Source organism: Myotis yumanensis, unplaced genomic scaffold (genome assembly GCF_028538775.1).
Source record: "Myotis yumanensis isolate MYYU_CA2020_CCGP unplaced genomic scaffold, mMyoYum1.0.hap1 SCAF_11, whole genome shotgun sequence".
NCBI lineage: Eukaryota > Metazoa > Chordata > Mammalia > Chiroptera > Vespertilionidae > Myotis > Myotis yumanensis.
The window spans coordinates 14,909,344-14,937,318 of record NW_027223762.1 but is presented as its reverse complement, the minus strand read 5'-3'; the positions used below and the strand labels follow the sequence as shown (position 1 = coordinate 14,937,318).

The 27,975-nt window shown below is 37.8% G+C and overlaps 2 protein-coding genes and 1 long non-coding RNA gene across 7 annotated transcripts in view; 1 reads left to right on the top strand and 2 right to left on the bottom strand.

Moving 5' to 3' along the window:
- The window catches only part of SLC30A6 (solute carrier family 30 member 6), a 30,350-nt gene extending 16,989 nt beyond the window's left edge, over window positions 1-13,361 (bottom strand). The window contains exons 1-8 of one of the 2 annotated variants that reach the window (XM_070428958.1): window positions 13,319-13,361; window positions 8,790-8,876; window positions 7,294-7,378; window positions 6,218-6,260; window positions 5,137-5,202; window positions 1,767-1,847; window positions 1,012-1,047; window positions 212-306 (exon numbers count right to left, since the gene is read on the bottom strand). In XM_070428958.1, coding sequence (XP_070285059.1) covers window positions 212-306; window positions 1,012-1,047; window positions 1,767-1,847; window positions 5,137-5,202; window positions 6,218-6,260; window positions 7,294-7,378; window positions 8,790-8,876; window positions 13,319-13,321 — 496 coding nt within the window. In that variant the 5' untranslated portion in view covers window positions 13,322-13,361. Of the gene's footprint in view, window positions 1-211; window positions 307-1,011; window positions 1,048-1,766; window positions 1,848-2,175; window positions 2,193-5,136; window positions 5,203-6,217; window positions 6,261-7,293; window positions 7,379-8,789; window positions 8,877-13,318 lie in introns of those variants that run through there. The other variant, XM_070428959.1, reaches the window with a different exon arrangement.
- Window positions 13,362-13,500: 139 nt separating this feature from the next.
- Window positions 13,501-19,127, top strand: LOC139019804 (uncharacterized). The gene is made up of 3 exons (XR_011473149.1): window positions 13,501-13,618; window positions 14,231-14,319; window positions 18,927-19,127. It is a non-coding gene; the product is annotated as an uncharacterized lncRNA (long non-coding RNA).
- SPAST (spastin) overlaps window positions 17,054-27,975 on the bottom strand; it is a 46,898-nt gene continuing 35,976 nt past the window's right edge. For all 4 annotated transcript variants that reach the window (XM_070428954.1, XM_070428956.1, XM_070428955.1 and 1 more), the window contains 2 exons: window positions 27,036-27,076; window positions 17,054-19,576 (listed from right to left, as the gene is read on the bottom strand). In XM_070428954.1, coding sequence (XP_070285055.1) covers window positions 19,454-19,576; window positions 27,036-27,076 — 164 coding nt within the window. In that variant the 3' untranslated portion in view covers window positions 17,054-19,453. The remainder of the gene's footprint in view (window positions 19,577-27,035; window positions 27,077-27,975) is intronic.

Sequence of the window (27,975 nt, the reverse complement as noted above, 5' to 3'; positions counted from 1 at the left end):
TATGTCAGTCTTACCTGTTTTTAAGTAATAAAGCTTGAACTAATTAGATTTTGTTTTATAATTCTCTGCTTAAAGAAAACTTGAAAGCATTTGCGGTAATTCTCTCTTCTCTTCAGAATGTATTTTCTCATTGACTTGTAAGTTAATAAAACAAACAAGACTTGTTTTTATGAGATTAATTACATTTTTTTATTAATGGCAAAAATCGTACCTTCAGAGACATAAGCAAAAGGTTTATTCCGAATAGAAAGCATCGTGAATAGGTTGAATGAAAGCGCCACAAAAGTACCAACTAATAATCTTCCCCTAAAAAAGAATAATAACATTCATCATTATTTTTTTCTTGGTAATATCAATATGTAATTTCAGCATGTAGAGAGACTAAGAAAGAAATGGGAAGGCAGAGTGGCCTGCTTCTATGGTTTGATATTAGCAGAGCCACAATCTGAACTTGGTTTCTAGCCCTATAACCCATGTGCTATATACTGTTGCTCCACCCTACACAGGACAAAAAAAGACTCTTAGCATTAACACTCTCTTCTTACTGGTAACTGCTGTTATAAATCTGTACAAATGCAAATGGTATTTGGTTTATAGTACACTGGACAGGTCAGACTGTCCTGAATTAAACTGACCAAAAATAGGTGAAGTCCATATAGTTGGCAACTATATGGAAAATAATAACAATTTCTATAGGTGCCACTAAAAGATTTTGAGAATCAAATTATAGAAGACGAGACAGGACTGGCTTAGTGTGTTGCTCTGGGCCTGGAAATAATGAGGGACCTGAAGCCATGGTAGAGAGGCCTTCCTCTGCAGTACAACGGCTTGGGAACAGTAAGGGTGAAAAGAAGGAATCTTGGGATTTGGAGATTTTGTTTGTGAAATACCAATGAAATGAGTTCTGCCATTCTCTGAACTCTAATATTGACCAAAGTAACAGCTATTTAATAATATGCCAATTAAGTTAGTAATAGTAAATTACATGTTATGTCAAAAGCAAAATCTTACGTGTGTATCTCGGGCTGCTCCAAAAAGCGTTCTACACTAAAAGAAAGAAATAATGTATTAAATAAGTCCTATAAATGATAAAATTAAAAAGCTTTATTAAACAAATTATTAACCCAATAAATTCACAAAGTCTTTAATATGATAACCAACTGTTGATTATTAGCAATAATAAGAAAAGGAGACTCATTATCCACAATATGTAATGTCAATCTTTCTCTATCAGACCTGTTTCAATGGGTTTATAGTACTAAGCATTACAGCACATCTCACTGAATCCTTTCTTTCATTCAAGCCTACCTATAATTGGATTCAGTAGCCTCAAAGGTCATAAAAGAGGACGAAAAGGAGGGAGAATAGTCTAAAATATGAATAAACTGTACTATCAGAACTCCAGCACAATGCCCTAACCAGTTTGGCTCAGTGGATAGAGCATTGGCCTGTGGACTGAAGGGTCCTGGGTTCGATTCTGGTCAAGGGCATGTACCTTGGTTGTGGGCACACCCCCAGTAGGTGGGCAGGAGGCAGCTGATAGATGTTTCTCTCTCATCAATGTTTCTAACTCTCTATCCCTCTCCCTTCCTCTCTGTAAAAAATCAATAAAATATTAAAACAAACAAACAAACAAAAAAACTCCAGCACTATTCATCTTAATTTGTATACCCTATAAACCAGACTGTCTCTCACTGGATTCTTTATGTTCCCAAAGATAACACAGATGGAATTTAGAATGACAGTAACATCATACACAAATGTACCTTTCCTTTAATATAAAGAGAGCTCCCAACTGTGCCAAGACTGTGGAGGCAAACACAGCCAGGACTTCCAATCTTTCAAATCTGAAATCAGAAAGTTCATTAGGTCAGCAAAATTCTTTCAATTCACAAAGCAGTACCTTTAGAATACATTTACATTCATGTATTCACTCATTCAATATACATATGTGCTCACTATAAGCCAACCATGGTTAGAACAGACTGTGGAGTTTGTAAAATAAACATACAGGTTAAAAGAGTGCCTATTTATACAACGCACATTCCCAGCACCCACTTATGGCTCTTATTTTTCTGGAAATAACTATTCTCTAATTAACAGCTAACACTTAATTAACTCATCTCGTATTAGATAAGGTCAAAGTGCTTAACATATTACCTCATTTTACCTCACCTTATGAGGGTTACTTTATCCACTTAAAAAAAAAAAAGAGAGAGATAAGAAACTTGAAACACAAAGAGAAAAAGTAACTGTTTAGAGTCAGGTAACTAACAAGTGGAGGAGTCAGGTTTTCAAACTCAGGCACTCTGGCTCCAAAGTTCATGATTTTAACCACTTATTATACTTATACACATAATCACTAAATTATCAAAGTCCCCTTTTACTCCTCAAACTAGTTTTGATTTGGATTTCTGTCACTTAACAACCAAAAGACTTGGGTCAGGGTCACAGATTTTCAAATACAAATATTTATACCTGACAATTGATTATCACAGTAATAATCCAACTCTACCAAATTTCAGTGACACTTATATCTTCATTTTGCATTAACATCTTATGTTTACTTTGTCCCACTGTTTAAGTAGAAACAAAACAAAACAGAAACAATCCTAATATTGTTCAAAAGAACATAATCCCAAAGAATTATATGGTGAAGACAGAGAGTAAGTTTGGTCCAAGAATTTCTTTACCAAAGTAAAATTCTTTTTTCAAGTTGTTTCCTTAAATTGAAGGAACTCATATTTTTCATATATATATATATATATATGGATATATATTTCAGAGAGGAAGTGAGAGGGAGAGAGATAGAAACATCAGTGATGAGAGAGAATCATCAACCAGTTGTCTCTCACATGCCTCCCACTGGGGACCGAGCCCACAACCCGGGCATGTGCCCCAACTGGGACTTGAACTGTGACCTCCTAGTTCATAGGTCTATGCTCAACCACTGAGCCACACCAGCTGGGCTCTAATAGGTATTTTTTATTTTTTTAAAAATATATTTTATTGCCGAGACCGGTTTGGCTCAGTGGATAGAGCGTCGGCCTGGGGACTGAAAGGTCCCAGGTTCAATTCCGGTCAAGGGCGTGTGCCTGGGTTGCGGGCACATCCCCAGTGGGAGGTGTGCAGGAGGCAGCTGATCGATGTTTCTCTCTCATTGATGTTTCTGGGTCTCTATCCCTCTCCCTTCCTCTCTGTACAAAATCAATAAGATATATATATATTTTAATATATATATATATATTAAAAAATATATATATTTTTAATATATTTTATTGATTTTGTACAGAGAGGAAGGGAGAGAGAAAGAGAGCCAGAAACATCGATGATGAGAGAGAAACATCGATCAGCTGCCTCCTGCACATCCCCCACTGGGGATGTGCCCCCAACCAAGGCACACGCCCTTGACCGGAATCGAACCTGGGACCCTTCAGTCCGCAGGCAGACGCTCTATCCACTGAGCCAAACCGGTTAGGGCTAAGATATTTTTTAAAAACTCTAATATAAAAGACTATCTTTCAACTTTCAGTATTTACTAAAACTATAGAAACAGAAAACTCAAATTCTTTAGTCCATTGGTATAAAAAAATCCAGTCTTAATATAAAAATCCATCTTTAGCTCTGACCGGTTTGGCTCAGTGGATAGAGTGTCGGCCTGCGGACTCAAGGGTCACAGGTTTGATTCCGGTCAAGGGCATGTACCTTGGTTGCGGGCACATCCCCAGTAGGAGGTGTGCAGGAGGCAATTGATCAATGTTTCTCTCTCATCAATGCTTCCAACTCTCTATCCCTCTCCCTTCCTCTCTATAAAAAAAAATCAATAAAATTTTTTTTAAAAAATCCATCTTGCCGAAACCGGTTTGGCTCAGTGGATAGAGTGTCGGCTTGCGGACTGAGGGGTCCCAGGTTCGATTCCGGTCAGGGGCATGTGCCTGGGTTGCGGGCACATCCCCAGTGGGAGATGTGCAGGAGGCAGCTGGTCGATGTTTCTCTCATCGATGTTTCTAACTCTCTATCTCTCTCTCCCTTCCTCTCTGTAAAAAATCAATAAAATATATTAAAAAAAAATTAGGATTTCTCTAAAAAAAAAAAAAAAAAAAAAAAAATCCATCTTTACCACTGCATTTATGTTAAAATATATCACATTTACTTTAACATCTAGAAGACACACTTACATGAAAATCCTCTGTACGCTCCTATTTAAATTTTTTTTAATTTTTTAATTTTTAATTTTTATTGATTTCAGAAAGAAAGGGAGAGGGAGAGAGAGAGAGAGAGAGAAACATCAATGATGAGAGACAATCATTGACTGGCTGCTTCTACACGTCCCCTCCTGAGGATTGAGTCCAGGCATGTGCTCTTGACTGCAACCTAGGACCCTTCAGTCCACAGGCCAACACTCTATCCACTGAGCCAAAACCAGCTAGGGCTCCTCTGTACTTTCTATAACTAAAATGAGATTCCCCAGCCCGGCCTGCGTGGCTCAGTGGTTGAGCGTCAACCTATGAACCAGGAGGTCATGGTTCTATTCCTGGTCAGGGCACATGCCCAGGGTGCAGGCTCAATTCCCAGTGGGGGGCATGCAGGAGGCAGCCAATCAATGATTCTCTCTCATCATTGATGTTTCTATCCCTCTCTCCCTTCCTCTCTGAAATCAATAAAAATATATTAATAAATAAAATAAAATGAGATTCCCCCAAACTAAAGAACTTTATTTGAAAATTCTATATTTGTTTTATAAAATAGAAAATAACGTAATGTGAACATTTTAATATGACAAATTTAAATATTCATGTTTCTTATCTAGAATCCACTTGCAAGACCTTTTTCTATCTACTTTCACTATTTGATTATTCCACTATGCAGGCAGCATTTGTTTTCTAGAACTAGTGTAGCTAGCTTTTTATTGGCTAACTAGAGGCCAGATGCACAAAATTCGTGCAAGGGGCTCAGCTCTCCCAGCCCCGGCTGCCTCTGCCCTCACAGCCACCGCAGCCCCGGCTTCGTCACGGTTCGGCTGTCGGGTCTAATTAGCATATTACACTTTTATTATTATAGAGCTTTTATTATTATAGATATAACTATTATTTTAATAGCAATAAGTTAGCAGAAAATAAAATAATTTGAACTTACCCAAATGAATAGACAGGGCTGGGTTTCCTCATCATTACCCAGTAACTTATTAAACATGTCATTAAACTAAGTAAAAAGAAAAATAAATTTAGTGTTAGATCTACAACTAGAAGAGAATATGCAGGAAGAAATGAAGTTTTCAGAATTACTAAATTACTGAAAGTTATCACTATTTATACAGACTAAATTAACTTATTTAATAAGTTATAATCTATTCACAATGAGCATCCTAATACATGGCAGTTTTAACATGTGGAGAAACTGAAAGAGGATGATACATCATCAAGTTGGTTAAACAGAACCTAAATCCATACCTTCTCTGCTCATTAACTTATCCACCCTAAATAGTTTCCATAACTGAGCATGCAAAAAACGACACAGTAATTTTCATTCTAGGCATATACAATAAATCTTAACTTTCATAAACTTTATTTAATCTTTGATAAAATGTAAGCTAAATATTAACAACACCTTGACAACATTCTGTATGGGACAAAATGATCATTTTCTAAGTGTAGTGGAGATTCACTCTAAAACAACTTACTACATGTAAATTTCAGGTAATTCAATTCAGATGGTTTTAGACCAATCAAGTGGACTTAATTATGTGATTAATGTAAAGACACCCTTATGACATAGTTGTATGGCATGGATCTTGAAGATATAAAAGTATTTTGCAACACTTATATGGAAATATGAACAGCCCCATGGAGCAGGGAGCCAATAGATTGTCTCTCTAGCTCATAATTACTCACTTCTTAGCTACTAATGCCCCTCATTTGTTTCTCCATATACAGTTACAGTGGGACCTAATATGTTCTTATGTGACCCTGCTCCCTAGCCACAGTTGACTCACCCACAGGTAGGCACTGAAGCACCTGATCTAATGCCAGGATATTATCTTTTCTGTTGCTATGTAAATGGGATATTTTCTTCCAGTATTTATGCTAATTTATTTTTGTATATATGTTCTATATTGATAATTTTACTTATTTCACAGATTACTTTTCTTTAAACAAAGAAAACAGTGTGACAAATTATTTATTAGCTTCAAACTATTAGTAGATTTTTAAAAACTTACCTAAATAGATCAAAAATGGTCAGGTAAGTATAGGCAGTTAAAGCTGCAAAACAATTAAAACGTTACTGAATTCATGGTTAAGAAATATGGCAAATCACAGAAATTGTTCATTACCTCCCTGCACCATAAAAATTTGAGTCATTCATTAACTGAATAATTTGCCATTTATTTAGTAAATTTGATTAATATATGTAGTCAAAGTTAGTACAAAAGCTCCTTTAGAAGTTAAATTCTAAATAAAGCAGTATATGCTCAAAAGACCTGTGAGCACATTTTTTTGCCTTCTTCTGTCATCTGAAGCACTTGATCTAATATATTAAAATATATTCTTTGAGTAGCAGGATGAAAAAGCATGGTACATAAAAATATAAGAGGTCAAGACACAATAAACAAATTACATGTTTCTTCTTTCAAAAAAAAATCCAATAAGTCTCAAAATTCTACTTACAAACTGCATAGACCAAAGTACTAATATATCACAATAAGAAAGAATCTTAATTTTTCAAATAGATTTAAAGTATTTAAAAAAATATAGCTCATTCCAAAAGATAATGCCTAACAATGGAGCAAAACAACAGTTTTCAAGGCAATTTTCATATAGATTTTTCCCATTTAAATTTTTTTAGTTATATTTCAGAATAATATATTCTAGGTAAAGGAAGCTGTACCTTTACTAAAAATCAGAATCGTAAGTCCTGGCTGGGTAGCTCAATTAGTTACAGCATCATCCTGACACGCCAAGCTATCTATTTCCCTTCCTCTCTCTCACAAATCAATTTTAAAAATCAGAATAATAAAAGTGGCCCGGTCAGTGTTGCTCAGTGGTTGAGCATCAATCTATGAATCAGGTCATGATTCGATTCCTGGTTAGGGCCTGGGTTGCAGGCTTGATCCCCACTGAGGGAGGGCAGGTATGTGTGTAGGAGGCAGCTGATCAATGATTCTCTCTCATGGTTGACATTTCTATCTCTCTCTCTCCCTCTTCCTCTCTGAAATCAATAAAAATAAATAAATAAATAAAAGAACAAAAGTGAAAACTAATGATTAACACAATAAAAGTAAGATTGGTGACATACCTATACTATTAGTGGAACTGCACCACATAAGCAGGAAGCCAGTACATGTTAAGTTTATTGCACCAAACAGCAATATCTTCCAGGACTGTGAAAAAGAAAATCATTCTTATTTGCATACTGCTGATAAATTTCACCAAATCTGTTCAAGTTGCTATAGTTCATACTTTTAATATTCAAAGGAATAAGTGCAACTTACTTTAAATGTCAGAGTGTCACATTTTCTAAATTTATCAAAATTATCATTATCCAAGTTGTATATATTATAACATGTAAAAAAATAATTCCAAAAGGAATTACTCATGAAAAAAATAAATTCTGAACCCTAGCCAGTTTGACTCAGTGGATAGAACGTAGGACTGTGGACTAAAGGGTCCCAGGTTCGATTTCGGTCAAGGGCATGTACCTCGGTTGCAGGCTCGATCCCTGACACCAGTCGGGGTGAGTGCAGGAGATAGCCAATCCATGTGTCTCTCTCATATCGATGTTTCTCTCTCTCTGTCTCTCCCCACTCTCTATAAGAACCAATGGAAAAAATATCTTCGAGTGAAAATTAACAAAAATAAAATCCTATATAATAAAAGGCTAATGTGCAAATTGTCCCCTCAGGAGTTTGACCCACAGGGAGTTTGACAGCTCGCTATGATATGCACTGACCACCAGGAGGCAGCGTGGAATGAAGGAAGGCTCTGGCTGGCAGCCGGAAGTTCCCCAACAGCCCTGATCACTGGCCAGACCTAGGGACCCTACCTGTGCACGAATTTTGTGCACTGGGCCTCTAGTAAATTCATAAATACAAACATACATACATACATAAATTCTGACACATAAACTCAAGTATCATTTTGTTTCCATAAAAAATGTACATAAAGACAGTGATAAAGAAAATGCAAAAATGTAAGCAATTGTGAATCTGAGTACAGGGCATAAGGGAATTTCTTATACTAATTTTGTAACTTTGAAATTATATCAAAATAAAGTTACCCACCCCTCCCCAAAGGGCAGTACTTAGTTATTTCCCAATAAGTTATATGCAGTAGGACCACATAAGGGGGAAAGATTATCACAGTTTGGAAGTTCATAGAAGAGAGAGGACCTGATATACACCTTGAAAATAGCTATGAATTAATTAGAGTAAGAAGGAAGGGCATTCTAAAAATAAAAAAAGAAGAGATCAAGTGAAGTGTTTTCCATTTTTGTCCTACTCCACTCCCTACAAGGAAAGGAGACGTATGATTATTTGAAAGTAGAGTTGTAAGAAATTAGTGAGAAGGCAGTTATTTGGAGATATTAAAATTAAGCAGATATGCCCAGCTGGCGGGCTCAGTGGTTGAATGTTGACCTATGAAACAGGAGATCATGGTTCGATTCCCAGTCAGGGCATATGCCCGGGTTGTGGTGGGATTAAGAGATTTCTATTTGCCTTAAAAATCACCTTTTCTTTCAATGTCATGTTTGTGCAAATATTAAAATTAGGTTAAGGAATAAAAATAACTTACCCTTCTGTCAGCTGCTACAAGTCCAAATTCCTGTAATAACTTTCCAAAAAAAGATCTTTGTGGTTTTCGAAAGAGATGAATTGTCCCCTTTAAAACAAACAAAAATACGCAAATCAGTATTTAAGTACCTATTCTTCATAGTTCTGTGATGTAATATAGTAATAACAACTAACATTTATTGAATGCTCAATACGTGCCACTTATTCTAGACACCTCACATATATTTATCTATTTAACTCCCACAATAATTCCGGGAGGTGGAAAAAAATTTTAGTAAGTTTTCCAAGGGCACAATGATAGTAAATGGCTGATGAGAAATTCAAAGCCAGACCTTCTAGCTCCAGACCATACTTCATTGGATAAGGCAATTTTGAACCAGAAAAGCAAAAAGATTGTTAAATGGCTCGACTGGAAAGAAAATATTTCAATTTACCTAATCAAAACTTTATATATGAAAGGGTTGGTAAAACTTACTATAGTGAAGCCTCTGAGGCTCTTTCTTAGGCATTCAAAGTACCTGACGTCTGTGGCTCCTGCTAGCACATGGTTTGGGGCTAGCAGAGAAAGGGCCTGGCAGTAGGGTTATCAATCAGAGAAGAGACTGAGTGGTGACTAGAGTGGGGTTAACTATTGAAGATCAGGAAACCATGTGGGAAAGCCTTAGCATAAAGGAGAGTTCAAGCACACATGGAAAATTAGCTTATGATTATGGCATCCCAACATCATGGGAGAAAATATGAGTTAATCAATAAATGGTGTTTAGAAAAAGGTAAATCTGGATCCCTATTATACCCCTTACTCTAATTTATTTTTATTTTTTTGCTTTTTAAAATTTTATTTAGATTTAAATTTTTTTATTGTTTTAAAATTAAAATACAAAACTATAGAGTATTTGAAGAAACTACTAATGTATAATTTTACAATCTTGGAGAAGACTTTTCTTTTTATTTATTTATTTATTTCAGAGAGGAAGGGAGGGAGAGAAATTAATGATGAGAGAAAATCATCGATCGGCTGCCTCCTGCACACCCCCTACTGGGGATCGATCCTGCAACCTGGGCATCGAACCCCGAGTGGAATTGAACCTGGGACCCTTCAGTCCACAGGCCGACGCTCTGTCCACTGAGCCAAACCAGCTGAAGACTTTTCTTAATAGGACATAAAACCAAGAAGCTAGGAAGGAAAAAATCGATCAGTTTTACTATAACTTTCACATTGGAAAACAATACCCTAAATACAAACAAAAATCCTGGAAAGATAAACTGTGGGGAAAAAAATCAAAAGCAATTGTCTCTAGGGGAAAAAAAATCTTTCATAATTTTCAATTGTCATACATAATTTTATTGCTAAGTGCCACATTTGGGTTTAACAAAATGCTTTCCTAGATGGTAAAGGTCATATTCACCTTAACAATATACTACATTTCTAGCTTACTAAAGTTGTCCAATTTGACTCAAACACTGAAGCTCCATGGAAATCAGTGGAACTGGGTATCAGGTTAAAACTCATTATATTTTCTCTACTTTATGTATGTATGTATGTATGTATGTTTTCCATAATAAAAAAATAATAAATTAAAAAGTACTTTAAGTATATAACCCTAAAGTGCTAAGCCAATTCAGTTGAAAATATACTATTTTCCTTTGGAATGGTAATAAATGCTAATCAGTATACTCTGTTCTTAAAAAATTACATGTGGGATATTTTGGTTCCAAAGAGAATTCTGCTTACTACTGTTATCACTGGGTATCTTCTAACTTCAGCTCACCTTCAATTATTTAAGTTTTAAGACAATGAGAGTGAATAAAACACAAGGGGCCATTTCTAATGCCAAACTGATATTGAAAATAAAATAAAAATCCTAACATTCAGGTCACTCCCAAATTATATTGGCTCTCCATTGCTATTAGAATAAACTTCAAATTTTAAAATGTGGAAATTAAAGCTTTCAGTTATTTAGCCTGTTTCTTTTCAGTTTTATCTCTTGTTCCAAATAGGAATCCACAACTCTAACTTGACAGGTGTACCTCATGTATGATGATTATACCACTTTCAAGTGAAAAGGCAAGACTTGTCTAGCCCAAACTCTAACAGCCCTGTAACACTTAGCAAGCTTCTTGGCCTGTTTCCTGATCAAGTGAGAGTAACGTATAGTAGATTCAGAGTATTAGAGTATGGCAGGATTGCTCAATTGCCATGTTTCACTTCCTACATGAAGCCTTTCTAGATTATTCTAAACTACAGTGTCTTTTTAATGCTTACTTCGAACTTAACCATGGGATGGCCTTCATCTCGTCATCTTGCAATGTAAGTTAATTTTTTAGTAACTTCACTAATGACAAGGGTTATATTTCCTTTACATTTTCTAACATAGCACTGTGCTTTACGCATACATAGCATGTCTTTAATAATACATAAAGGGGGACTGATAAGATTTCTTCCCAAAAACTTTAAAAATAAACTTTAAATGCTCTATTTCCTTTTTTTTTTTTAATATATTTTTATTGATTTTTACAGAGAGGAGGGGAGAGGGATAGAGAGTTAGAAACATCAATGAGAGAGAAACATCGATTCAGCTGCCTCCTGCACACTCCCCACTGGGGATGTGCCCGCAACCAAGGTACATGCTCTTAACCGGAATCGAACCCGGGACCCTTGAGTCCGTAGGCCGACGCTCTATCCACTGAGCTTTGCAAACCGGTCAGGGCTCTATTTCCTTGTATTACTGTTTCAAGCATAAAAATGTAGTGCCACAGTTATTTATTCAGTGTTTTATAAAACAGGACCAGGCACTGTACAAGGCTCTGGTAATAGGAGTGCATCCATTGGTCCTGCTCTTAAAGAACTTACAGTCTGGAAAGTAAGAAAGACAAGTAAATACCCAATTTTACCATAGCCTGGTAAGGGCTATAGGTATTACTGGTATAAAGCCCCACATTATCATGGAAGCATAAAGGAGGCACCTACCAGAATCTTGACCCATGGCAGAAAGGCTCATGAAAGAGACTAACTAAGGTGTAAGGGTTATACTGATAAGGATGGGGGATAGGAGATGAATGATTCTGGCAGGTAGAATAGCAAGTACAAATTGGGTGCAAAGGCCTGATTCTACAGCAGATCTGCAAGCAGCTCACTGTGGCTGGAATATAGATGTATGAATGAGTAAATGGAAGCTGTAACAGTAAGACGCTTCACAACAGATGGCTTTGCAAGTCATGCTAAACAGTACTTTATCTTGAGGGCTATAGAAAAAAATTGAAGAACTTTAAGCAAAGGAGTGGCATAGTCAAATCTTATAAATTTAACTCTGGCTGCACAGTGGTGAATGTTTTGAAGAGAGTGTAACTGGAGGCTATTTGGTCAGCCAAAGGTAAACGTTACCCCCACTTTTTTTTTTTTAAATATACTTTTATTGATTTCAGAGAGAAAGGGAGAGGGAAAGAGAGATAGAAACATCAATGATGAGAGAGAATCATGATCGGCTGCCTCCTGCATGCCCTCCACTGGGGATCGAGCTCGAAACCCGGGCATGTGCCCTTGACTGGAATCGAACCTGGAACCCTTCAGTCCAAAGGCTGACGCTCTGTCCACTGAGCCAAACCAGCTAGGGCTATTTACCCACTTTCTGTGTGTAAGGACGGATTACAGGAAATTTCCAAAAGATAGAGCATGTGAACATTTTTCCAACCATACTCATTCAAGGAAAAAAATTTAATTAAGAGTGACAATGGCTTAGGCACAGACATGTGGTCCTCTTCTCACCTATAGGCTACCCATAAGGGGTCCAATAACTTTTTAAATAAAATATGTTGTACTTCTTTTGACGCTGAAATCACAATCAACGGCTTATCTTCAGATAAGATTCACAGTACTACATACTTGATTTCTACAAGCACGGAATGGCGAATCCGCCTAATAAGATTTAGATTTAACACATCCCCCAAGCCACAAGGTGTTCTGAGGTTAACAATCACAGAAAAAGCTGGCTGCCATTCGATGCTCTACCACCTCGACTTTCTCCACTCACTGGCCTGCTGACAGCTGCTGCCGAATCAGGCCACCTGGCACCCAATAAAGGCAGGTTGCAGAGTGGGTATCGGCCTCGATACGCTACTCATCACCCTCTGCTTATGCCACTGCTAGCGTCCCTGCGGTAAACATCACTGTCACGGTCATTTCTGCTGTGCACTTGCTTTCCGATCTTTAGTCGGTGCTGCAGGCGCTGGCGTGCGCAAAGACTTATTTGTATACGAAGGAAATCTCGGCAGGAGGAAGCCATCAACAGGCAGGAGCTGAAAGCTCGGCCTGGAGCCGCCCGGGGCCACCGGGGGCAAAGGAACAAGGTGAGGGAGAGCGGAGGAATCAGAGCTCCGGGGCAAATCTTTCGGGCGCCAGCCGCCTCTCCCCCGGGCCCGAGCACAACTCCGACGACCCCTCCTCCGCGCAGCTGCGGCATTCCCGGCGGCTGCAGGACGAGAGAAAGTAAGAGGAAACACCTACAGAAACCCTCCACCCCGCGGCCAACTCACCATGGTAAGGAGCGGCCCCGCTCCCGCCGGAAGACGCTCTGGGAGCTGGTGTTTCCGTAGAGCGGAAGGGGTGGAGCGTCAGAGGCCGATTGGCTGCAAGCGAGGCGGGGACGGAAGTGCGCGCCTCGGCTTCCGGTTCCCACACCCCCTCTTCTCCGCCGCCCTTGCGTTCCATAGAGGCGGAGGAGCCGGCTAGAGCGACTCCTAGCCTTTCAAGGACTGGGGTGGAGGGTGAAGATCCGAAACAACTAGGTCTCAACCACGGGTGGCGTGCCGTTGTCATTCTGTTTAATCCCTTCGGTATGGAAAGGTTTTACTTGACTTTCTTGATAGTGCCGCTTTTGGAAATTGCAGGGCAGTTATTTTGTAGCGTGCTCCTGGCGTGTACAACTTGGACGGGAATGCTACAGAGGTGATCCTGCGTTTTTCTCATTGAACCCATTATTGAAAAGTGGCCCATTGATAATTGTCACCATTAGATTAAGGTGACATCTGCTATATTTTTCCACTAAAAATATCTTTCCCTTTCTAATTAATATTTTGTGGAGGTGTACTTTTTCTTTTTTAAAATGATAACCTTATGTTTTGTTGTTAATCTTCACCTGAGGCTATTTTCCATTGATGTTTAGAGAGAGTGGAAGGAAGGGGGAGAGACAGAGGGAAACATAGATGTGTGAGAGACACATCTTTTGGTTGCCTTCCCTACGTGCCCCGACTGGGGCTGGGGATTGAGCATGCAACCGAGGTATATACTCTTGAACAGAATCGAAGCCTGGATTCTTCAGTCCGCGGGAGGGCGCTCTACCCACTGAGCCAAACTGGCTAGGGCTGGAGATGTACTTTGAAACCATGTCTCTCTCTCTCTCTCTCTTTTTAATCCTCACTGGAGGATATTTTTTCATTGATTTTTAGAAAGAATGTTAGACAGACAGAGAGAAACATCAATTGCCTCCTGCACAGCCCCAACGAGGGCCCAAGCCGGAGAGGAGTCTGCAACCGAGGTATGTGGCCTTGATTGGAATTGAACCTGGGACCCTTTGGCCTGCAGGCCAACGCTCTGTCCACTGAGCCAAACCGGCTAGGACAATATCTCATTCTTCATCACACTTTCAATTAGTTCTTATATATATATATATCTTCTTGTATATATGTATAATTTATATAGTATTTGTATAGCCACATTGGCTTATGGTTTATTTTACCTGATGGATTATAACCCACTACTATAATTACTTATTTTGATGTTCAAAGTTGTCCAGTGGGAGCCATTCCAATCAATGATTCATCCATACCAATCTTTTTTTTTAATCTTCACCCAAGGGTATGTTTTTATTGATTTTAAAGAGAAGGAGGGAGAGGGGGAGAGATAGAAACATCCATCAGTTGCCTCCCCTCCAGGCCCACCAGGGATCAAACCCACAACCTAAGTATGTGCCCTCACTGGAAATCAAACCCAGAACCCCGCATGCATGGGAGGACGTTCCAACCAAGTCACAACATCCAGGGTCATCCTAGCCAGTCTGAGAACTTCTTTTCTGGCACAAGATATCCCAGGTTCATCATGTACAGGAGGAAACAAAAGTAGGTTTACAGTTATACATATAAAAATACAATAATAAACAATACAAGAACAAACTGTTTTGTATACTCACGACTGTAAACTACTTGTGCCTACCATTTTATGTTCTTTGCCCCAACCCTGGAATTGGCCATTTCACCAAGGAACCCTTGTTCCTTATGGGACAGAATGTTTGTGTTCCCCCTAAAAATTTGTACATTGAAGCCCTACATCCCAATGTGATTGTATCTGGATGTGGGATCTTTGGGAGACAATCAGGGTTTGATGAGGTCATGAGGATGAGACCTTCATGATGGTAGATTAGTGCCCTCATCAGAGACACCAGAGAACTTGCTGACTCTCTGCCACATGAGGACACAGCAAGAAGGTGGCTATCTGCAAGCCAATGAGAGCTCTCACCAGAAACCAAATAGGCCTTTATCTGGGATTTGCCACCATTCTGAACTGTGAAAATAAACTTCTGTTATTTAAGCCACCCACTCTGTGATACTTAGCCCAAGTAGACTAAGATTTTGATAGCAAGAAATGAGGTGCTGCTCTAAAAAACATGTAAAAATGTGGCAGCTTTAGCAGAATAAGACTGAAGAATTTTGAAGGCAAGCCATGAGAACTCAATGAAGAGAATTAGAGAATATACGTATGTGAGCATATATGTACATTCTCATGTCTCTACACTTATCTACTTTTGTCTTCAATCATGAATTCATACTCTTTTTTAAAAAAATATCTTTTTATTGATTTCAGAGAGGAAGGGAGAGGGCAAGAGATAGAAACATCATTTGATGAGAGAGAATCATGGATCAGCTGCCTCCTGTAGGGATCGAACCTGTGACCCAGGCATGTGCCCTTGACCAGAATCGAACCTGGGACCCTTCAGTCCGCAGGCCAATGCTCTATCTACTGAGCAAAACTGGCCAGGGCATGAATTCATACTCTTAAATCCAATTTCAACCGAACCCCACAGGTTTCATTTTAGGTTTTGCCCTTTTTGAATTCATAAGTAATAACTTTCTCTGACAGTAAGAAAAATCAAGCTCACTGTATAGCCTGGATACTGTGAAAGATTGATTTTAAACTTTGTTACAATGAGTTTCTTTCCATTTTGTCCAAAGTCCTAAAGTATAGTGCTTAGTTATGGGTTGTTGTCCTTCCTCCTAAGGTACGGCTCTTTGGTTTCAATGGGTATCCCAAAGTATACACTCCTTTTAGTGGAATTTTAATTTCAAACTGTATTACCCCAGCAGTTGCTACCTCTACTCATTTCCTTAAATTCAACTATTGCTTTCTGCTGGATTCCTCTGAATATTACATTGCACAAGTGATACCCAGAATGGCAAGCTGGATTCCAGGTTCTTGTCCTATGAAGTGTGAATAAACAATCTCAGACTAAAAGATTTTTAGCAAAAGCATGGAAATTTGTTGCAGGCATATAAAATCTCCCCCTGGGGAGGGGTCCCCAAAGTGGGAAAAAGACCCAGTGAGTCTTTGTCTAAGGGTTTATAAAATGCTGACAGCTTCTTTGTACATGCTTTCTAACTGGACCCTTCCTCGTTTTATGGTGCCTCGTGTTTTCCCCTAATTGGCCAATTTCCCCCTTTCCCTGCCTAGTACCAGTTTCAAAGTTTCCAAGCTCACCAGGTTCTCACCCTTCCTTTTGTAAGATAAACACTGTAGTGGTATTGGAGCTGGCTCCGTCCTTCAGTCCTTCACGTATGCATTCCTTTCCCATGGACCCTTCCCTAACTGCCTCGCCTATCTTCAAATCCTTTCACAAGTACAATTTGAAAGGAATCTGTAGACAGATTTTGGGGCTTATATGTTTGAAGCTCTCTCCTTTTCAAGATTTCCTTCCTAATTTCCAGCTGTTCTAGAAGACCCTAACAATCCCTCAGCTGAGCAAGACAGTCACATTCTATTTCCAAGCACACTGCACAAACTGGAAATTTCCCTCTGGGTAAAAGCTAGTACATTAGTTTGTGCAGTTGATGCCTGTTTGCTCTCTAGTCTTTTATATTTTATTCAAAGTTTACAATTGTTGGCAAGAGAGTTAATCCAATACAAGCTACTCCATTACTAGACTGCAACCTCTGAAATCTAAAAGTTTCAAATAAAAAAATTAAAGGCAAAATAAAGTTTGTAATTTATTTCAAGTCCATTAGGATAAACACCACTTTATGCAACCAAACCTTTTAATGTATTTCTTGTGAAAAGTACAAAATACCAGATTAAAATAGAAACCAGCATTTAAAGGAAAATCTTTTGACTTATAGTCCACAACCAAACTGTAATTCATTCTACCAAAAGAACTAGGTTTTTTTTTTTGTACAAAATATAAAGAATAAACAAAGACTACTATATATTTACTTAAATTAGAATTCTAGCATCTGCTTTTCCTCCAGTTATTTCCAAGCACAAAGCATACTGCAGGTCAGAGATCTGATAACCTCATTGGGCAAAATGTCTTAGAATAAGCTTTTACACTTAAGATATCTTGAAAGATAGTATTCTTTCCCTTGGCTTAGAGACCAGTACCTCAATAGGTCCTTTTTTTTTTTTAATGATCTATTTCTTTTTTTTTTAAATGTTTTTATTGATTTCAGAGAGAGGAAGGGAGAGGGAGAGAGAAATAGAAACATCAATGATGAGAAAGAATCATCAATTGGTACCTCCTGCATGACTCCCCCCATTGGGGATGGAGCCCACAACCCAGGTGTGTGATCTCCTGGTTCATGGGTCGACATTCAATCACTGAGTCACACTGGGCGGGCATCAAGAAGTTTTAATTTAGCTTACAAAACTCTGCCTTATTAACATGAAGAGCACACTATAATTTAATGTTTAAGCATTACCTTTTAGGAAGTAATGTGGCACAGTTCAATGCAAAATCTAAAAGGTTACAATCTAAGTCTAATATTAATTTTAAAAATCTCAGCAACTTCTATGTTGAAAAAGACCGAACCAACCCCTTACACCTTCTACTATTATCATTATTCTATTTTCACGGTCCTTCTATGAAAGAAACACAGCTTAAAATAAAACTTGGTCAAATTTTACCAAGAGTAAGAGTAAACTAAGAAGAATGTTAAAAAAAAAAAAAGAATGTGTATCTTCATTATAAAATTCTTATCTAGCTGGGGCAAGGTTTTAATTTGTTCTCTCAAAACCAAAGATATTTTTCCCAAATGAAAAAAAATCTTTGTTCCTACTGTAAAACTATTCTTTCCACCCACGGCATTTTACATAAAAGCACCAAAGAAAATTTCTGTAAACAAACTTTTAACCAGTAAACTAAGGGCAAATATCCATTTGCCTTTATTACAATATTTAAAAGGTCATAATACGAGTCTCTACTTCCTACAATGACATTTTTATAATAAAAATTCAGGCATACTTATACAAACAAGAAATGGAATTACTGTACATTTTGGGGGAACAAAAGGCAGATTAACAGACTACAAGTCGTTTGTTAACAAAGTGAGCACAAGAAACCTACAAAATGTATGCAATTTATAAAAATTCAGTAACTTTTAAAGTTTCATTGAAGGGATTAATAATTATAAAGAATAAAAGATGGTAGATCCACTGGCTTATCATTATCCTGTAAACAGTAAGAAAGTAATAATCATAAAATAGAAATGTCTTAGCTCCCAGTACTTCCATTCTCTCACACAGGAACCACTTTTACAGCTGTTAAAATTGGCTTTCTTAAGTATTAGGATAATTCTAGCAGGAAATAAATTCCATTAGGAATAAGTTAACAGTCTCAATAGATTTCTGGCAAATATATTTTTAAAAAAAGTACTGTGGTCACACAAGGATTGATCTACATGTTGTATGACAGAGTGACTCAAAACTTGCAAATTTCTCCTCTTTTATTAGACTTATTTTGTTGGTCTCATATTGCTTTATAAATTGTTTGGTAGAAAGGAACTAGAAAAATAAAAAAGTGAAAAGAACACAATTGTTTAATGTCTGTAGTTTTATGGAGAAAAAGCCTTCAAAATCCTTTTTCCTATTTCTGTTACACAGAAAAAAGTTTCCATTTGGCACACAATTTGTAAAAAGAAAAGGAAAAAAAAAAAGAAAATGTTTGGCATTCCAATCACCCATAGTGAAGACAACAGTAGAAGAGGAAAATGGGAAAAATTACTATTTTAAAAAAAGACATCAGAAGACAACCAATGGCTGTTGTGTCTTTCACCCTTTACTGTCTCTGAATACTTTCATCTGTAACACATATATAAATTATTATTTACATTCTGATTAAATTGGTAAAGAAGACCAGAACCAGTGTTTATTGTGCTCTAACTTACCCTGCCCATCGGGATAGCCATTACTATCAAGGCAAGAAGGCCTTAAACAAAATATTCCATTTGCATTGTATATTTTATTTAAATTTGTTTTATGGTTTATCTTCTCGGATGCATAAATAATTATAAGACTCTAAAAAGTCCTGTAAACTTAGGCTTAGTTTCTGTAGCTGATAACTATTCACTGAAGATGGTGTGTTTCTCCCTTGATAAGAAAATGTTCTGCAGGCTTACAAAGGTATTTTCTTAAACAGTGGTATCTCCAAAGTCCTTGTTCCAACGTATGTATGCTTCTAAGGTTTGAGGGCCCACGCTGCGTTTTATCTTTTTCAAGGATTCAGTGAAGTCAGATAATCGAATATTTCTCATCTAGATTTTTAAAAAGCACATGAAAATACAAATGATGAACACATACAGTAGTTAACCCCAAAATGGATCAAATGATACTGTTTATTAATGTTGGAAACATATGTAGATGAATTTTTAAAATATATATATGTATTTATTGATTTCAGAAAGGAAGGGAGAGGAGAGATAGTTAGAAACATCAATGATGAGAGAGAATCCTTGATTGGCTGCCTCCTGCATGCCCCCTACTGGGGATCGAGCCAGCAACCCGGGCATATGCCCTTGGCTGAAATTGCACCTGGGACCTTCAGTCCGCAGGCCAATGCTCTATCCACTGAGCCAAACCAGCGAGGCTGTAATACATTTTTATATTAATGTGGTCTTATTTCTGACACTATAATTGGCTTTAAGAATGTAGAATAAAATAATGTTGAGTTCATTACCTAAGGATTTTCAAAAGGCGAAATGGAATTTGGCACAAAATGACTAGTATTAAAACTGTCAGTAGCCCTGGCTGGGGAGTGCAGTTGTACACTAATAAGTGGGGGGTTTGAGTCCTAGTCGGCAACCAATCCATGTTTCTCTTTCTCTCTCCTTTCTTCTCTCTCTAAAAATCAATTAAAAAAACAAAACAACAACAAAAAAATCCTCAGGTGCAGATTAAAAAATAGTTACTTGTAGCCCTGACCGGTTTGGCTCAGTGGATAGAGTGTCGGCCTGTAGACTGAGGGGTCCCGGGTTCGATTCCGGTCAAGGGCATGGACCTTGGTTGTGGGCACATCCCCAGTAGGGGGTGTGCAGGAGGCAGCTGATTGATGTTTCTCTCTCCTCGATGTTTCTAATTCTCTATCCCTCTCCCTTCCTCTCTGTAAAAAAATCAATAAAATATATTTTTAAAAAAATAGTTACTTGTAGATACACCAGTATTTTGCCCCAAAAGAAGAAGTTCAAGGAGAATTTGAGATTAAACTTGAAAAAATGATATTTATCTATAGTAGTCTTCTTTTTATTACTCTTATAAAACCCAGTCTAACTACTTGACATCCTTTCTGGTATCTCCAAGAGCACAGAATAAGAAAATCACCTATACTTGCAACTTGCAGCTTAATCTGAAAAATCTTAGTCAAAAAGAAAAAGGATATATTATTACCACGTAATCACTATATAAACCCTACATGTTTCTTATTTAACTGAAACGTATACTGGCTCTTCCCAAAGTCCAAAGGGAAGAAGAATGATGAATGTAATGTGGATATTATCTATGATATTTTCTGAATATAATTTGTTATATAAATTAAGGTTTTAGCCCTAGCCGGTTTGGCTCAGTGGATGGAGCGTCGGCCTGCGGATTCAAGGGTCCCGGGTTTGATTCCGGCCAAGGGCATGTACCTTGGTTTCGGGCACATCCCCAGTGGGGAGTGTGCAGGAGGCAGCTGATTGATGTTTCTAACTCTTTATCCCTCTCCCTTCCTCTCTGTAAAAAATCAATAAGATATATTTTTTTAAAAAATTAAGGTTTTAAAAGCTTTTGATGAAATTCTAATTTAAGTGTATAATATGGTGTATGTAAACATATATCTATGTACGGTAATTTAAAGTTAGTAAAGAGACTAATGTTTACAACAGGAAATAGCAACTTTGCTTGAACGCAAAGAGGGAAAATAAATAACAAAGATATTTTTTGTTTGTTTCTTTTCACTGATTCCAGAGAGGGGCGGGGGTGAGGAGAGAGAAATATTGATGTGAGAGAGAAACATGGATCAGTTGCCTCCTATACATGCGCTGACCAGGGCCTGGGTAAATACTCACTTGAGAATATTTTTTTCCCATTGATTTTTAGAGTGGAAGGGAGGGGGAGAGACAGAGAGAAAGAAACACTGAAGTGAGAGAGACACATCGACTGGTTGCTTCCTGCATGTGCCCACAGGAATGCAGCCTACAACTGAGGTATGTGTCCTTGGCTGGAATTGAACCCTTGACCCTTAGGTGAGAGGGCTGACACTCTAAGTACCGAAACACACTGGCCAGGACATGATATTTTAAAAATATGTGTGTTGCCCTAACCAGTTTGGCTCAGTGGATGGAGCGTCAGCCTGCGGACTCAAGGGTCCCAGGTTTGATTCCGGTCAAGGGCATGTACCTTGATTGCAGGCACATCCCCAGTAGGGAGTGTGCAGGAGGCAGCTGATCGATGTTTCTCTCTCATCAATGTTTCCAACTCTCTATCCCTCTCCCTTCCTCTCTGTAAAAAAATCAATAAAATATATTAAAATATAAAAATATGTGTGTTTTCAGGCTCTTGTCATTGGAGTGGGCTAAGTTAACATAGCATTAATAAAAACTAAGTTAGTATGTGTGTTTTGTTATTTTTAAAAACTGACATTTTTATTATATTGAGTCTTCAAATACAAAGATGTGGTATATCCTTCCATTAATTTATTTAAATCTTTAAAAATGTTTTTCAATATTTTTTTTTCAGGAAAAGACTTGTAAATCTTTTTAAAATATATATATTTTTATTAATTTTACAGAGAAAGGAAGGGAGAGTGAGGGAGAGAGACACATGGATGTGAGAGAGAAACATCAATTAGTTGCCTCCCTCATGTGCCCCGACCCAGGGATCAAACTGGCAATGGGATGATGCTCAACCATTTGAGCCACACCAGCCAAGCAAGTTATCTTTTAAAATATTCATCATTGGTACTTTACATTTTTGCTCCTGATAAAATAAATGGTATCTTTTCTTTAAAAAAAAAGTTCAATTTTATGTTTCCTCCTGGTATAGTCATGCCTTTCAGAGAGTTGTCCTACTTTGAGACAAAGGGGCCTGGCCTTTATACCCCACATCAACCAGGCATTGGGTAAGGGTTGCCCTCAGGTACTGAGTATGACCCCGAGTGAAGAGTCTTTTGGCCTGAGGGCAATGCCTGGAGAGTGATTCAATTGAGAGCTGTCAGCTGCCAACCTTCCCACCAGCTAAGAAGACTCCGCAGTCCTGAAGGGAAATCTTGGCAGAGTATCACAGCAACCACTAAGTGCCCTTGAAGGGGTTAAAGAAGTTCTTTTTTATTCTTAGTTTTCTTAAAAGGTCCTGTTTTGGTAAAAGGAGAGTTGTCTAGCTGTATTATGTGGGGAATTGGATCTGGTGTCTAATTGCTTCTTAAATAGACTTTCAACTAATCCTATTTCACTCTCAACTTTACCCCAGTTTCAGAACTGTCTGTTGTCCTCAAACCTGAACTTTTCGGTGCTTCTGCAGAACAGACTGGCTTGTTTTTAGATTTTGCTCACTGTCAGCAAAGAAGATGCATTTCTATACACAGAGTCTTAATATTCTTCTTCATGAAAATGAACCAGGGCTCGCCCTGGCAGGGTGGCTCAGTTGGCTGAAGCATTGTCCCATACATCGAAAGGTTCCAGGATCGATCCCTAGTTGGGATGCATGCGGAAAGGCAGCCGAGCGATGTTGCTCTCTCACATCAATGTTTTTCTCTCTCTTCCTTCCTCTCTCTCTCTCTAAAATCAATAAGCATGTCCTCGGGTAAGGATTAAAAAAACAAAAAAGAACCAGGGTTTGTTTCTACAGAGTTGCTGATTCCATGTCTTGGGAGAGGCAAATTTAAGATATGCCTTGCCCACAGAAAGTAAAAGTGCTTTTCAACGTTCTCAAGTAGTGTTGAGTGGGTTCATCTTCATATAAAAACAGATTTCACTGGCCAAGTGTGACCCTTTAACCATAAAAAAAATTGTAATAATTGTAATTGATTTACACATGTGTGGGCATCTTCTGATGACTTCCATTATATGCCTTTGTGAAATCCCTTCCCTGAATGTATTCTGGACCTCATAATAGAAGACTACAGCCCTAGCTGGTTTGGCTCAGTGGATAGAGTGTTGGCCTGTGGACTGAAGGATCCTGAGTTCAGTTCCAGTCAAGGGTCCATGCCTGGATTGCAGGCTCGATCCCCAGTAGGGGGCGTGCAGGAGGCAGCTGATCAATGATTCTTTCTCATTATTGATGTTTCTTTCTCCCTCTCCTTTCCTCTCTTAAATCAGTAAAAATATATTTAAAAAAAAAAAAAAAGAATAGAAGACTACAGCAAAACTGATGGAATGTCACCTTCAGGTTTAAGTATAAAGACTATGACTACCATCTTTCTGGCACTCTTGTCTTCCTGGCCTGCTTGCTTTGATGAAGCAAACTACTATGTTTGAGAGGTGTATGTAGCAAGGAAGTGAAGACAGCCTTCAGCCAATAGCCAGAGAAAACCGAGGCTGTCAGCCCAACAACCCATGAGGGGAAATGAATCTGGCAAAGAAGCACGAGTGAGCTTTGAAGCAGATCTCTCCCCAGTTGAGCCTTGCAATGACTATACTGCCAGCCAACATCTTGATTCCAGCTTTATAAGTGACTATGGGCCAAAACTTTGAACCCTGCTGAGAGAGATTGAATCAGAGGACTCAGCTAAGCTGCACCCATATTCCTGACTCTGTGAAAATGTGAGATAATAAATGTTTTAAGCTGCTAAGTTTTGGGATAAATTTTTATCCTATCCTATATAATAAAAGCCTAATATGCAAATTGTCCCCTCAACTGGGAGTTTGACCTGGGGGTGGGGCTGGCCAGCCAACCACCCGCGATCTCCCCCTCCCCCCTGCTGATCCCACCCTGGCTGGCAGCGGCAGGAAGCTGGGGGAAGGGAAGCCCTGGCTGGCAGCCAGCAGCCGCTAGGAACCCTATCCATCCACAAATTTCGTGCACTGGGCCTCTAGTATAGCTATAAATGCCTACAGCAACAGAATGACTACCTTGTTTTATAATCATAAGAACATAAACGTTATTAAAAAAAGAATATAGACTCAAAATTTCTTTACTCTTCAAATAAACAGGAATTATATTTGGGTTGACTTTGTTCAGTGAAGAAGAAAGTTTGGTTTTATGTATATTCTCAGGATGGGTAAAACATATACAACGGTTAACAGAGCCACTATCAATGGTAAACAGATCTCTTTTCTCATGAAATAATGGAAAGATTCCTAAGAATTTCTACTATTCTCTAAGTAGCCACCTACTTGCTTTCATAAAATTATTGCAAGATATTAATGCAAGTTTATTAAAGCATTCCATTTAATGTACAAGCAAGAGGCCTTCCTTGGGGATCTGCATAGAAAGTGCCATGGCCTAGGAGCTTGAGACAGAGTGAAGAACACTTGCAAAAGTGGGGCTGAGGGATGCTGCCTGTGAAGTCAACTGAGAACTTGCATACCACTTCTTACTAAAATTTATTTGCCAGCTGGTGGTTTTACCTCATTATTGCCTTGTTTGTTTCCTTTACTTGTATGGTCTTTCTTTTTTTTAAAAAAATATATTTTTTTCTTAATTTCAGAGAGGAAAGGAGAGGGAGAGAGAGATACAAACACCAATGATGAGAGAGAATCATTGATCGGCTGCCTCCCGCATACCTCACACCAGGGACCGAGCCTGCAACCCAGGCATGTGCCCTGACCAGGAATCGAACTGTGACTTCCTGGTTCATAGGTCAACACTCAACCACTGAGACATGCTGGCCGGGCTATGTGGTCTTTTCAAGGGACAAACACAGAGGTCTAAAATGTCAGACATAAGGCCTTTCCTCAACTTTAACCTTTGAGGCCAGATTATGAGATATCAAGTTTATCTATCCTCGATCCAAGTAAGAGAGTAGTGTGTGAAGAAATAATTCATGGCTGATGCTTACTTTTTGTAGAAAAGTACTATTAGGTTTATGCTATGAGTATAAGAACATTTAAAACGCAATATGTTTATAGGATATTGTTAATACATTATATTTAAACTATTAAAAATCCATAAGACACCCTAACTGGTTTGGCTCAGTGGATAGAGCGTCGGCCTGTGGACTGAAGGGTCCCAGGTTCGATTCTGGTCAAGGGAATGTACCTTGGTTGCGGGCACATCCCCAGTAGGAGGTGTGCAGGAGGCAGCTGATCGATGTTTCTCTCTCATCGATGTTTCTAACTCTCTATCCCTCTCCCTTCCTCTCTGTAAAAAATCAAACAAATATATATTTTTTAAAAAATCCATAAGACACTTTTGAAACACAAATTGTATAGTATTGATATATTAAAAAATTTAAAAAATGTGGAATTAAAATTATAAATCAGATAAAATGGATTGGAATTTATACTTGAAATGTGAATTTTAAAAAATTTTTAATCTTCACCTGAGGATATGTTTTTATTGATTTTTAGACAGAGGGAAGGAGAGAGAGAAAGAGTGATGAGAGAGAAACAGATTGGTTGCATCCTGTATGCACCTGGACTGGGGATCGAACCTGCAACCTTTTGGTGTATGGGAGGACACACAAACCAACTGAACCACTCAGCCAGAGGCCTAAATGTGATTTTTAAGGTATAGTAGTTAAACACCAGAGGGGGTATGTGGAATTCTCTATTCCTAAGTTTCATTCACGCCAAATACACTTTAGGCAAACTAGACTGCTAAAATGAAAGGGTGGCTGCAAGAAGTGTGAGGACTTTCTTAGTAATGTAGGTGATGAACCACCATGCACAAATGCCTGAAGACAACATAAATTTACTTAAAAGTTTGAAGAAAGAGGACTGTCAAAATGTACTCAGTTTCTATGTTAAGTGTTCAATGTCTCCTCAACAGCTGTTGAAATTTGGGCAGCAAAAAAATATCTGACAGGTAAGTTACAAATATAATGCAAGTTGATTTTAAAAGTTTGTTCACACAGTTATGATCATTCTGCATTTCCAATTTATATTTCATAGGCAGGCAGTATTTTTCAAAATAAATTCTTTAGCATTTCATAAGAGGGTCTACAATATTAAGAAAATATAGTAAACTGCATTACAATGTTAATTGCATTGCTTTTATAAAGAGGAAAACATTAAAAAACAAAATAGAACATCAAAGACTTAATTTGTTCCAAGTTATTTTCATAATGTATAAAATCTTCGTCTCCTATACTTTTCTTGTTTAGTTTTTATGTAATATAAATGGTTAGAAAATGACTTAATGTGTACAATATTTTTGTCCATTATCAATGAACAACATAAGATACTGTAATTGGATAGGCCCCTCTCTCTCTCTCTATATATATATTTTAAATATGTTCTCATTGATTTCAAAGAGAGGAAGGGAGAGGGAGAGAGGGATAGGAACATCAATGATGACAGAGAATCATTGATCAGCTGCCGCCTGCATGACCCCCACTGGGGATTGAGCCTGCAACCCGGGCATGTGTCCTAACCCGGAGTTGAACTGTGATCACCTGGTTCATGGGTCTACACTCAATCATTGAGCCACACCAGCTATGAAGGCCTCCATTTTTTTAAATGAGACCAAGTTATTTTTTTCTAGTTTCTAATAAAATAAACTATAAAATCCAGACAAAACATGTATCTAACAATATAGAGAACCAAAACCAAGAAAAGACAATTGTAATATAGTATATACCTCATTGGCAGACATATTCTTCACTTGTTCTGGTTTCAGTTCTGCAAAATATAAAAGGTAGCCACTTAAAATTTTTTGAAGTTTAAAGTGCTGAAAAGCAAAACCAAGTACAATGACCAAAAGTATGTGTTCAATATAAGTCATTATATTAAAAAAGACATATAATACAATGTACAAATGCTTAGAATAATATTCTTTCTTAGGAGTAACTGTAAGACATTCAATTTCTTTGGATATTGTCAAGAAACAACAGGTTTTACAAATTTGAGAGTAAACTTAAAATAATTCAATTTGTTTTTTATAAAAGGCACTAGCTTTAAAAAAAAATCTAACAACTTTTGTCTGCTTCAGAAAATAGCTAAAATATTCTAAAACCACAAGTGATTTATACATTAGCTATTGTTTCTGAGTCCCTATCTGAACATGGTTTACAGCAAGAAAGTTTGGCTAAAATACTTTAGTGTCACAAAATATATTCTCAAAGTTACATTTATTATTCTCCAAAGCAGCATGTCCCATGATCTATTTTATCATCATAGCCAGTAAGTAATCTGAATGCATACCTGCCTATGCTGGCCGTGGCAAAGTTGTTCAGAACATCTACTCTAAAGTGATACACCATAGTGAGTTTAATCGAACTAACCTAGAAGTGATCAGTTGTGGTATTTCAGAACCAACAAATTATCCTGAATCAAAATATAGCAACACATGATATATTTTGCTGTAAGTCTTCAAAAGTTAACATGCAATAAAAGTATAAATAGTTACATGAGTTCCCTTAGAACTCAATTAATTTCAAGTGATATTAGAATACTGAAATGAAAAGCACACAAAGTTAAGAACATTTTCCCTTTAGTATTCTTTTTTGCTTGCTTAAAAAAGTTTTCTTTTTGAGTTTTCTGCTTCTTTGCTACTATCAACAAGTGAAACCTGTTGTCTA